The 11,623-nt window shown below is 45.2% G+C and overlaps 1 protein-coding gene across 2 annotated transcripts in view; it reads left to right on the top strand.

Annotated features, from left to right (window-relative positions):
• The window catches only part of CIT (citron rho-interacting serine/threonine kinase), a 70,722-nt gene that overhangs the window by 12,597 nt on the left and 46,502 nt on the right, over window positions 1-11,623 (top strand). For both annotated transcript variants that reach the window (XM_015817473.1, XM_015817472.1), the window contains exons 9-15: window positions 121-304; window positions 4,022-4,124; window positions 5,052-5,195; window positions 6,497-6,616; window positions 8,104-8,274; window positions 9,377-9,430; window positions 10,627-10,680. In XM_015817473.1, the coding sequence (XP_015672959.1) occupies window positions 121-304; window positions 4,022-4,124; window positions 5,052-5,195; window positions 6,497-6,616; window positions 8,104-8,274; window positions 9,377-9,430; window positions 10,627-10,680 (830 nt within the window). The remainder of the gene's footprint in view (window positions 1-120; window positions 305-4,021; window positions 4,125-5,051; window positions 5,196-6,496; window positions 6,617-8,103; window positions 8,275-9,376; window positions 9,431-10,626; window positions 10,681-11,623) is intronic.

The raw sequence follows: 11,623 nt of genomic DNA, 5'->3' as shown, positions 1-11,623 counted from the left end.
AGCAGGCGCTGCAGTGCCTCCGCCGCCGTTGCTGAATGAGAGCCGCTGGGACCCCAAACTGCAGCTCATCCTTTCCCCTTCTTTCCTCCCCCCGGGTGGCTCCTGGGAAAAAATCACCAGCTCTTCCTCCCTTCGTGCCGAGCCTCAAGCGTGAAGATGATACCTCTCATTTTGATGCCCCGGAGGAGAAGGACGCCAGAATTGCTTCCTCTCTCGCCCAGCTGAGCCCTGCAAGTTCCTCAGGAGAAGATTTGCCGTTCGTGGGCTTCTCCTTCATCAAGGCGCTGGCGGTTCTACGGTCAGAGTAAGTAGTAGGCAACGCTGCCGGCTTGGAGGGGATGGAGCAGTCGCTGGGCTTGGGAGGAGGCAGGAACCCGGTCGTGGACCACCGGAGGGAGATGATTCGGGGTCTGTTTCCCTACAAACTAGGATGGATCTTAATTAGTCTTCTCCCCCCCCCCCCAATCCCCAGGAGTAAGATGCAATGGGGACTCTTTTCTTGGTTTGAGATGAAAACTCCTGGAATGCCATCTCCAATCCGTGATCCTTTAGGGGCAGAAAATGGTTTTTTTGACTTCACCGTCTGGCTTTGCAAAAATAAAAATAACATTCAGAAGGGAATTGGGGGCAATCTAAGCCTGGGTCTGTGTGCTGCTTCTGTGAACTGGCTGGGGTGTTTGCCAAGCCTGGTAGATCCAGGGAATCTCTGGGGGAAGTGGGGGGGCACGGTGAAGACGAGCCGAGGGATGCAGGATGGCCAACAAAATGGGGAGCAGGCTGTTGGTAGAACTCAGGGTGAAAGGAGGCATCGGAACTGCAGAATGGCCGATGCAGAGGGCCGGGGCGATTGGCTGGCTGGAGAGATCTTAGGACCTGGATCACGCTAGCGAGCTGATCTAAGGAAGTGTAACCCCTCGTCTAAGGATTGCCTCTTCTGCTTTCGTGGGCCCTGGAGTCTGGGTTGCTACTATTAGAAGGAAAGTATGAGCAAAGCAGGTTCGGCGGACGATGCCGAGAGCCTTCAGACGCTTCAGATTGTCCCTGCACGGGAGATTTTTATATATTTCATGTGGTGTCTTCCCTTTTCTTTTTCCTTTTTAATAGGAATGCACGCCCTAAGCATTCTTTCATTGGTTTAAATTGGGCTTCCAGCTATTGCACGAGGTTGTAAATCTGCAAATTCAACCCTGGGGTTTTCAGCAAAGCATCCTTGAAGCGTGGCTTGTTTAAAACATCAGCTTCCTATTTTGAATGGACTTCTCTATAGGCAGTTCAGTTCTGGGGTAGATTGTCTGACTATCACAGGTTTCTGCGTTTCCCGTGTGTGTGTGTGTGGAGGATGGTTGTGTTTTTTTTTTGTTTTTTGTTTTAAATGAACCTAAATTTGGTTTCTCTCCTGGCACCAGTGATGTTCCCGTGTTATGAGTCAGAAGGACCTGAAATAGGCCAGCAATTAAAAGGAAGCTTCTTCTCTGCCTTTGGTGTCCTCCTACTCAGAGGGTGCTGCTTTTTTGGGCGGGGGCGGAAAATCGGGACTACCAATCAGGAATCCGAAGGTGGTACCTCTGCACCAAAAGGCTGACTTTCTGCTCAGTTTTACAGGGGTTATTATTATTTTTTGGGAGGGGGGAACCTAAGGTCTCTTTTTAAAAGTCTTCACCGAACCTTTGAGTCATCTCTAAAAGCAGCAAATCGAAAGGTCTTCCTTCGGATGACGAGCACCTCGAGTAGTTGATCAATTTGGCCCTGGATCCTGACCTAGCCGGTGAGGAAATTGGACGGAAAAATGATTTAAGCTTCTTCATAAGAGGCTGCTTGATGAGGCTCACTTGAGCAGAGAAAGATAACTGTGTTTATCGGTTAATGGTGACAGCGGCAGGCATAGTCCTGGTCAACGAAGCTAATTTGCAAGGCACCCTGTGGTTCTTCACCTTTCATTGGATTCTCAAGGTCTGCTTTAAAGTTTCTCTGGTTTCTTCCAAATTATTCTTCATTAGAGGAAGAGAAAGATGTTAAAAGGGAAAATATGCCAGCAGTGGTGTTCAAGGTTCTCGAACTAAAAGCGTGGCATCGCTTTCTCTGCTGTAGGAGATTTTAAAAGGGCAATCTGGATTTGGACAGTACATTAAACCATGCTTGCTTAATCATAGTTTACTGAGCGCATTCGGATCGGCAGGGATTGCTCAACGTGCCAGGCTATAAATCCAATGGCTTAGAAACCCCATCATAAATGTCTCCTAGTTTCAATAAAGGAGTTTGATTAATGCCACCAGTTCTAACGTAGTTCATTTAATCGTACCTTTCCAAATCACAGTTAGGATTTTGCACGACATGCAAGATCATAACCGTAGTTTGTAACTTCTGTGGGTTTATATCCAAGCAGAAAGGCCAGCACAAATGAAACAATCATAACACAAAACACCTCCCAGTTGTATCAGAAATGTACAGGCGAAGGACTTTATTCAAATGTTAAGCTCTCTCGTGGCATATGTAAGGAGTGTTTATTGAATAAGCCACATTTGGCTGATTTTTTTGTTGGGTTGTGCTCAATGAAAGCTTATTGAATAAACATGGGATTCATTTGCACAGCACTCTAAGCTATCAACTATGCTTTTCGAGCCCAATTACAGAGCTGTAAAATATCTCTCCCGAAGTCACATAGCTTTTTGCATTTGCATTTTTGTATCACGAAAAGTGACACCGGGAGATGACTATGATATGCCAAATTGAGATTTTAAACATGTAACTTTTTGAACAAACAAATGGTTCTTAGATCCTAGTTTTTGGTATAAAAACAAGGGGGGGAAAATCTATGGGCCAGCCATTGAAAGGAGAATAATGCAAAGTTTAAGGGATGATGGAGAGAAGCAACCTAGAACTAAGGAGAAACTTCCTGACAGTGAGAACAATTAACCAGTGGAACAGCCTGCCTCCAGAGGTTGTGGGTGCTCCAACACTGGAAGTTTTTAAGAAGAGACTGGACAACCGTTTGTCTGAAATGGTATAGGGTTTCCTGCCTGAGCAGGGGGTTGGACTAGATGACCTCCAAGGTCCCTTCCAACTCTGTTATGATGATGATGATGATGATGATGATGATGATGAAGATATAGAAGAAAAATACTTGTAAAAGCACCGGCTGTACTTACACGATGTGCTACAGGCAATCCTTGACTTGCAACCATTGATTTAGTAGCCTTCTGAAGTTGCAATGGGCCTACAAAAAAGCGACTTACGACAAATCCTCACATTTATGATCGTCGCAGCATCCCAGCGGTCAGGTGATCAAAATTCAGGTGCCTGGCAACTGGCCTGTAATTTACAACGGTTGCAGCATCCCAGGATTCCCTGGCTCCCAGTTGTGATCTTTCCAGCTGGCAAGCCAAAGCGAAGGAGGAAGCTGGAGTCCCCTTACGTTGGTGTGACTCACTTTACAACTGAAACCATCACGGTGGCTTACGCTGTACACACCTAGCCTTTTCTCAGCAATAAAGCAAAAATTTTCCCCGTGTAGAACTTTTAACCTCTAATATTTTTTTTCCCAAGCCGATCGAAGCATCTCTAAGTTAGATGATCATAGCACAGCTCGGAAACTCCACGTGGCTTTTCTCTTACCAAGGCCTCCTTCGCCTGGCAGGGAAGTTGCACTCATTTTAAAGAAATGCCCGGTGCTGTTTTTATTACAGCAGTACTAATGTGCAACTCCCCTTAAACAATGAAGGGGAGAGAGAGGTTTTTAAAAGGATGCTTAATGGCAGCGGGCAATACCTGGCTATTCTGGTAGCCTTCCTGTAGCTTCTCCTAACGAGAGTAAATAGAGCTGTGTCTTCTCTAGGTCAATGTTTCTCAACCTTGGCAATGTTAAGGTGCATGGACTTCAACTCTTAGAATTCCCCAGCCGGCTATGAATTCTGGGAGTTGAAGTCCACACACACGTCTTAAAGTTGGCAGGGCTGAGAAACCCATTTCTGCTAGTGTGTTTGAGATTCATTCCTTCCTTCTCTCTCCCTCTCTTTCTTTCAAGGTCTGCTTTGAGCTTGGATTCTCCCGCTAAGATTAGCTCCATGGAAAAGAAAGTCCTCTTTAAGAGCAAAGAGCTGCAAGACACCCAGGCAAAGTGTCACAAGGTATTTATTTACATGGCTGGCCTCCCTCCTTGCTGCAGAAGTTCGCAACCCGCCCGTGCCAAAGGACCTGCCAGAGGCTGATGGACGATGGTTGGCGGCTTCAGCGGAGAGCTTTCCTTATCGGGGCCCAGGGAGATAAGCCTAGGTCATGTCTGGCTCCAGGGCTGCTCATTTTAGCCAGAAGAAGCTCTGGATCCTTCCAAGATCCTTTATCAGCCCGGCTCAGATGGTGGTTTTCAGCGCTTCCCACGTCGTCTTCTTCATCTGATGCTTTCCTTCTCTAATTCTCTTTTGAGTACTGCCAAGTCTTGCTTTGTTTTTTTTCTTCCACCCCCTGGTCCTCCTCTTTCTGCTTCTGTAACTCTGGCCCCTTCCTCGATTTTGCAGCGAATCGGGTTTTCTATCCAGTTTCTGGAAATAAACTCCCTGGGATCCGCGTAAAGTCCGTTCTTCTTTGGGGGACTTCAAGGGAGCGCAACGCTTTCTGGCTTTGATCTGGGCTGGACTCGATTCTCCGCTCCCTCGGAAGGATATGGGGGGAAGTCCTCTTCCGGTCCAAGATGGATTTGGGATAAAGCGAAAGTGACCCATCTCTGGAGCGAGAGAAAAAGAGAAAAATTAAAACCAAAACCAAAAAACAAACAAACACCCCAATCAGGTGAAAAGATGATGATTGTGACTTCTTTGCGAACGGGGTTTCGAAGAGTGGCTGAATGCGAACAAACCGCGTGAATGAATGGGGTGACTTAGAATTCCTGCTTTTCCCTGAGAAGGAAGTGTGAATTTCCAGGACCAGAAATAATGGTATTTGCCTTTTAAACAACCTTCTAGCTCACCGATTCCCTCCCCGTGTGGGCCTTGATGCCGCAAACTCTCCCCTGCGCCTGCTGGGAAAGCCCTTTTAAACCTGTTTGATGTCTGTTGCAGATGGAGCAGGAAATGACCCGTTTGCATCGCAGAGTGTCGGAGGTGGAGGCTGTACTCAGCCAAAAGGAGGTGGAACTGAAAGCCTCCGAGACCCAGCGATCCCTCCTCGAACAGGACCTGGCTACCTACATCACAGAATGCAGTGTGAGCCTCTTCCCTGTTCCCCTGAGATCCCTCACCTTGGGGGCCTCCCTTTAGCAGCTCTCTAGCTGGCCATTGGGATCAACAGGGCTGGGGGCACCGTCGTGGAGAAGTTAAGCAGTTGCTCCAGACCGGGGGCGTTTTTAATTTGAGGCCTGTTACGTGGTATTGGGGTCTCGTGAGCCTAAGGGTTGACGTGAGACCAAAGCACCAGAATATTGGGGTTGTGTCTTAAAGGCAGAGAGCAACTCCAAAGGGATCGGAGTGTTGTTGTTTTTTTTGAGCATCTTCTGGAGTAAAGTCAGCTTAAAGGCAATTCTTTGGACGTAACAAATCCTAAATCTGTGAGTCCCTCTAGATTGACCCCGTTCAAGGTGTAGTATCAACAAATAGAAATGAAGAAGCCTTCATAATGGATGTATCTGCTCCAAAAAGGTTGGCCTTTCCTAGGATTGGGACTTTCCAAGGATTTAGATCAGAGGCCTTCAAACTTGGCCCTTTTACGACTTGTGGAGTTCAACTCCCAGAATTCCTCAGCCAGCGTGCCTGGCTGAGGAATTCTGGGAGTTGGAAGTCCACAAGTCGTAAAAGGGCCAAGTCTGAAGACCCCTGATTTAGATCTTTTCTTAGTCTTATCGCTGATGACGGGGATGGGTTGAGACCACACCTTCAGTGCTAATCTTTTGAACTATGGCCCATCTCTGTGTAATGGTCCAGTAGATATAATTTAATGGAGTCCATTTAATGGTCTCCAAAGTACTAGAGGGCAGGACAAGAAGTAACGGATGGAAGTTCATCAAAGAGAGATACAACCTAGAACTAAGGAGAAATTTCCTGACAGAACAATTAATCAGTTTTACCTCTGGAAGTTGTGGGCGCTCCATCACTGGAGGTTTTCAAGAAGAGACTGGAAAAGCCAGTCCTGCTTTAGCAGAGATGTGTGTGTGTGTGTGTGTGTGTGGACTAGAAGACCTCCAAGGTCTCTTCCAACTCTGTTATTCTGTATGGAGATTGCTATTATACTGTCATTCAAGTAGCTTCTTAAATTAAATTACTTGTCCTTGTTACGTTTTGGATCAGAAGCATATTTAACTGCTCTGGAGACATCTGCTAGAGAATATTGTTGCTGCTCTTGAGATCAGAAGGATGAAATTGCCCCGAAGCTGACATGCAAAGCTTCTTGTTTACAACGGTTGGGTTTTTATTTTTTCTTTGATTTGTGGTGTGTTTCCTTAGCCGATCCCCTTTGCTTTGGCCTAGTCTCTGGCAAAAGGGCCTTTGTGTTCAACATTGCATTTTTGCAGAGCTTAAAGCGAAGTCTGGAACAGGCTCGGATGGAGGTTTCTCAAGAGGACGACAAGGCCCTGCAGCTCCTTCACGACATAAGAGAACAAAGTCGCAAGTTGCAGGAAATCAAAGAGCAGGTACAGATAACTAACCTTCAGAGGATTTAATAACGACAGCTAAGAACAGGGATGGCGAACCTTTGGGGCTCAAATTGGGGAAATGCCTAACTTGATTCTGATGGTGTGTCTCTCTCACACACACACCCCGAACCAAAGAGAAACAATACTTTACATATTCATTTAGGTTGTTTTTTTTTTTAAAAAAACAGACCAATCTCACGTGGCACTATATCTTATATAAATAAAAATGTAAATGTTCGTTTGTTCAAAATCTTAACTCTCCGAAAGTTCTTCACCGATTGCTTTGAAATTTTGACACAACGTTGCATTCGAATACGCGCGTGTTTTTATATACCTATATTATATAGATGTCACACCTGTGACAGGTAAAAACATGCTTTTTTGAAAAACAGCGCCATCTGTTGGACGTAAAAGCAACACACGCTTTTACCAGACTGAGCCACAGCAACGCGTGGCCGGGTACAGCTAGTACTATATAAAAAGGTAAACGTGTCCAGTCATGTCTGACTCTAGGGCGGCTTGCTCATCCTCATTTAATCGTCGAGGGAGCCAGCGTTGTCCAAAGATTTTTTTCTGTTACCTTCCCACCGAAATGCTACCTATTAATCTACTCGCAGTTGAATGCTTCCAAACTGCTTGGTAGGTAGGAGCTGGGACAAGGAACGGGAGCTCACCCCACTGTGTGGCGCTGGGTCTCAAACCCGGACTGTCAGCTCTCTAGCTGACAAGCTCAGCATCTTTCACCGCCGAGCCATCGCACCCTCCCCCTCCACGTGTATTATGTAAAGAAACATCAAATAATTAGAGAAATGAAATTACAAGTAAAGGGGACTCACTTTGGGAGGGTCGAGGGGCTGCGTTAGACCACCTCCCATCTCCTGTGGTCTCTGCAGCCTCCAAAAACTACGCAAGAAGGGGATGTTTTCATGTGTGAATAGCTATTCTCAGATGTTAGCGAACACTGGCAGGTCACCCTAAACATGGCATGCCACCTTTGAGACATTTTTCATAGATTCGCCATTACTGACTTAGAATGTATTAGCTCAGGGGTCCCCAACCCTCGGTCTGTGGACCAGTACGGGGCCACGGCACGCCAGCAACCGGTCCGCACAAACAAACAAAGCCCCATCTGTGGGATGCAGGCAGCACACAAAACCATGCATCCTCCGGTCCGCGGAAAAACCTCTCTCCATGGAACCAGTCCCCGGTGCCCAAAAGGTTGGGGATCTCTGTATTAGCTGGTTCTACCCCTAAGCATGGTTTCATATAAATCCTCTTTTCAAAACAAAATGCTTTACAGGATTAAAAAAAACGAGGTGAATGAGTGAATGAATGCGAGTGAAAATGATTGAATGAGTAAATGAGTGAATGAATGAATGGCCACATTTCACGAGGAATCTCTCTGTGATTCCAGGCTCTCTCCTCACCTCCATTTTTTTCCTCCTCACTTTCCAAGACGTGTGACTTCCCTTTCCGTCCCTCAGGAGTATCAAGCTCAAGTGGAAGAAATGAGACTGATGATGAATCAGCTAGAGGAGGACCTGATTTCCGCTCGCAGACGTAGTGATCTTTACGAATCGGAGCTGAGGGAGTCTCGACTGGCTGCAGAAGACTTCAAGCGAAAAGCCACCGAATGTCATAACAGGCTGCAGAAAGTAGTTAAGGTCACCACTCCAGAATTCCCCGGTTGAATTCCCAGTCTGTCTGGCTCCTAACGTATGGAAAAGAGACAACATTTGACTCAAAATTTGACAGAATTTTTAGGGTGCCTGTGTGCAACACATACAGGCAGACAGCAAATAACTGAGCTGCAGACTTTAACTTTTGATAGCCAAAGAAATACAGGTAGTCCTCGACTTAACAACAGTTCATTTAAAGACCGTTCCAATTTACAACGGCAAAGAGAAATTTTGGGCTCAACTGTGATCGTAAGTCAAGGACTATCTGTAGTGGGTGGTAGAGAAAGAGAGGAGAAATTATTCCTTAGCATTTCTTTGAAAAGGGAGTTGGGAGACTGAATTGCTGGGGATTCTGACTGCCAAACCTCAGCTTTTGTTCTAAAGATGTTTTTTTGAGTTCAGTGTTTATTTGCTCCAGGTGCTCTGTGCTAAATCACAAAGTTGTGGGAAATAAAAGTTCCCAACCAGCCCTGAAAAACAGATTCAAAACAAAATCATAACCCAAGCGTTCGACCTGTAGTATCTTTCACTCTCCCCATTTTCCCCTTGGGCTACACAGCAATAGGCAGGAATCCCGTCGTGTTTCGTAAAAACAATCTTTAAAACAAATACAAAATAATCTCAAGGGGTAAGAAATCTGTACAGAGAGTACCTACATCTCAGATAAATAGACTGATGCAGAGATGAGTTTGGAAGCTCGGAGAACTGGGGGAGGAATCAAGAGTTCCCCAAGACTTTGCAAGGGAAAGCAAATTTTGTCACTTGGCAAATTTCTTAGCCTGTATGATATTAAGGGCCCAGGAGACAATGAAAGTGGCGTGATTTACTTTGTGCGTTGCAAAATAATCAGAGCTATTTTCAATACTGCTATCAAATTAGGATATCTACTTAAGAAAGATTCACTCTACTTCTTTTTTTTTCTTTTCTTTTTTTTGGTTTTGAATCACAATTACCTGCACGTTTTCACCTTTATTTCTCAAAATGGGGGTTAGGGTAAGAATATTGAAACTTCAGAACTGTAGTTTTCTGTTGATCCGATTTCTAAATTGCACCTTCTGTTTCATTCTTCACCTCAAAGGTTAAAGATCAAGGAAAAACAGAAGTGGGAGAGCTGTATTCCAAGCTGGAGAAGGTATGTTTATAAGTGTCATTTTTTATTTTATTTTTTTGGTCGAATTCTGTGTGATAACATCCCAGAATAAATGCACACGGGGATTCTCAAGTCATCCAGGTCATGGTGGGTCCCAAAGATGTTTTTTCCAAAAGGCAACTGGACTTAGTTTTTTCTTTGAGGACGTTTCGCTTCTCATCCAAGAAGCTTCTTCGGTTCTGAAGAAGAATTGAACTGAGAACTGACGAAGCTTCTGGGATGAGAAGCGAAACGTCTTCAAGGAAAAACAAAGGAAGTCCTTTGTGCCTTTTGGAAAAGCACCAGAATAAATACAACATTTGACCGATCGGCAGTTTGATTCGCAGCGAGGGACTAGCCAGGTGATCCTCCTTGAATTTAGGTTTTTACGAGAGTAAAACCATAAAATCAAATGTGTTCTGGACTTAAACTGGGATTTGGGGACCGGCGGTAGCGACGAAGCTCATGTGCCCTGCTGACTGCATTAGCATGATATGCAATCTTCACGAACGTTTTATAAAGAGAAACTGCCAATCTTAGGCAGCTTATAAGATTTCAAGCATTGTGACTTGAAGTGGGTTCTTAGCAGCTGGGGAAAAATCCCTGCACCATCTTAGAAGCTATAAGGAGATGTTTGAGCTGTTGGAGAAGGCAAATTCGAGAAGGTTGGCGTACAAAAATGCTCGGAGGAAAGAATCTTGGAAAGAGGGTGCCTAAAGAAAAACATAAATTTCACGGAAAGTCTAAGAAAGAAGAACGTCGTACAGGACCCAAATGTTAAGATAAGCCCATTCCATTGTGAGCGTGTTTGCTCTACCCAGCCTTAGTTAGGATTGATTGTGTTTTGTGACATTGGTACACTTAGTCCTCAACTTATGACGATAACATAAATTTCTGTTGCTAAGCAAGGGAACTGTAAAGCGAGTTTTGCTCCCTTTTATGTTCCAAGTTACAACGGCACTTTAGCCTGCAAGCTCTCACTTCTAGTCCTTTCCCAGGTGTCCATAGGATCCTAGGTTTAAGAAGGGGTGTTTGCCTCCAGAAGTTGTGGGTGCTTCATCACTGGAGGTTTTTAAGAAGAGACTGGACAGACATTTGGTCCAGGGTCTCCTGCTTGAGCAGGGAGTTGGACTAGAAGACCTCTGAGGTCCCTCCCAACTTTGTCATTCTGTTCTTCTTTCTCTTCCTCTCTCGTCTAGATCAATGCCGATCAGCAGGTGAAAATTCAGGAGCTGCAGGAGAAGCTGACAAAAGTAAGATTTCATGATGCATCATTCATCAATGGCTTTTGAAAAGTTGGTGAGGGGGAAGGTTTTGGGGTAGGTTTTGTGTGTGTGTGTTTTTTTTAAATTTCCCCCTACACAGTTTATAAATCTCCTCTGTAGACTCTCCTGCAAGCTGGAATGCAGAGGAGGGAGGAACAAAATTCTTGTGTTCCAAAACAGAGTTAGTCATCCCACTCTAGATAGGAAGGGGAGACGGGAAGGGTGGGGTGGGGGGGCTGGAATTTGAAACCATGATGCTCAGCGCTTTCTCCTCTTCACAACATGTCACTGCAGGCTTATTTTTAAAAAAAACAAAGTTGAGTCAGAATTGGAATATTGGATAGAAATTCAATTTTAGAAAGCCAAGTCGGGCAGGCTGCGTCAGATGTCGAGCGTTTTTCAGCAGTCAAAGGCTGCTTTGTGATGATATAATGAGCCCTGAGCCGGCAACAGATTGCGGCGGTTTAATTTGGCTCAGGTTTGCATGAATGGGGTAGGTGCCAGAGCAGAACTCGTGGATTCCAAGACTTCCTTTTTTCTTTTCTTCTGGTGCTTACTGTACCAGTTGTGAAGCCTTTTAGATCAGTGGCTGGACAGCCTGGAGGTGGGTTTTGTAACGAGGAGAGATTAAATTTGAACCTCATTCCCGTGGAAAGGCCGTTTGTGTGCGTGTGTGTTACACAGAGGCTGCAGGGTGTGATGTTACGGACAATTGTCAGGAGTCCAAAATTGTCAGGAGTCCAAAAGGAGGTCTTGCCCGTAGCTTCCTAGCAGTCTTTGAGTACCTGAGAGGATGTCACCCTAAAGAAGATCGAGATCTTTTTTTAAAAAAAAATCCTGCTAGAGGGACAGGCAAGGATTTAAAATACAGGAAGACAAACTCTGATTGAACTTGACGCATGTATAAACGCACCAGGAGTGGATCACAGCA

This window comes from Protobothrops mucrosquamatus, unplaced genomic scaffold (assembly GCF_001527695.2).
Source record: "Protobothrops mucrosquamatus isolate PMUCROS unplaced genomic scaffold, P.Mucros_1.0 scaffold593, whole genome shotgun sequence".
Taxonomy (NCBI): Eukaryota; Metazoa; Chordata; class Lepidosauria; order Squamata; family Viperidae; genus Protobothrops; species Protobothrops mucrosquamatus.
The sequence above is the reverse complement of the archived record's forward strand: the minus strand, read 5'-3'. Positions and strand labels throughout refer to the sequence as shown.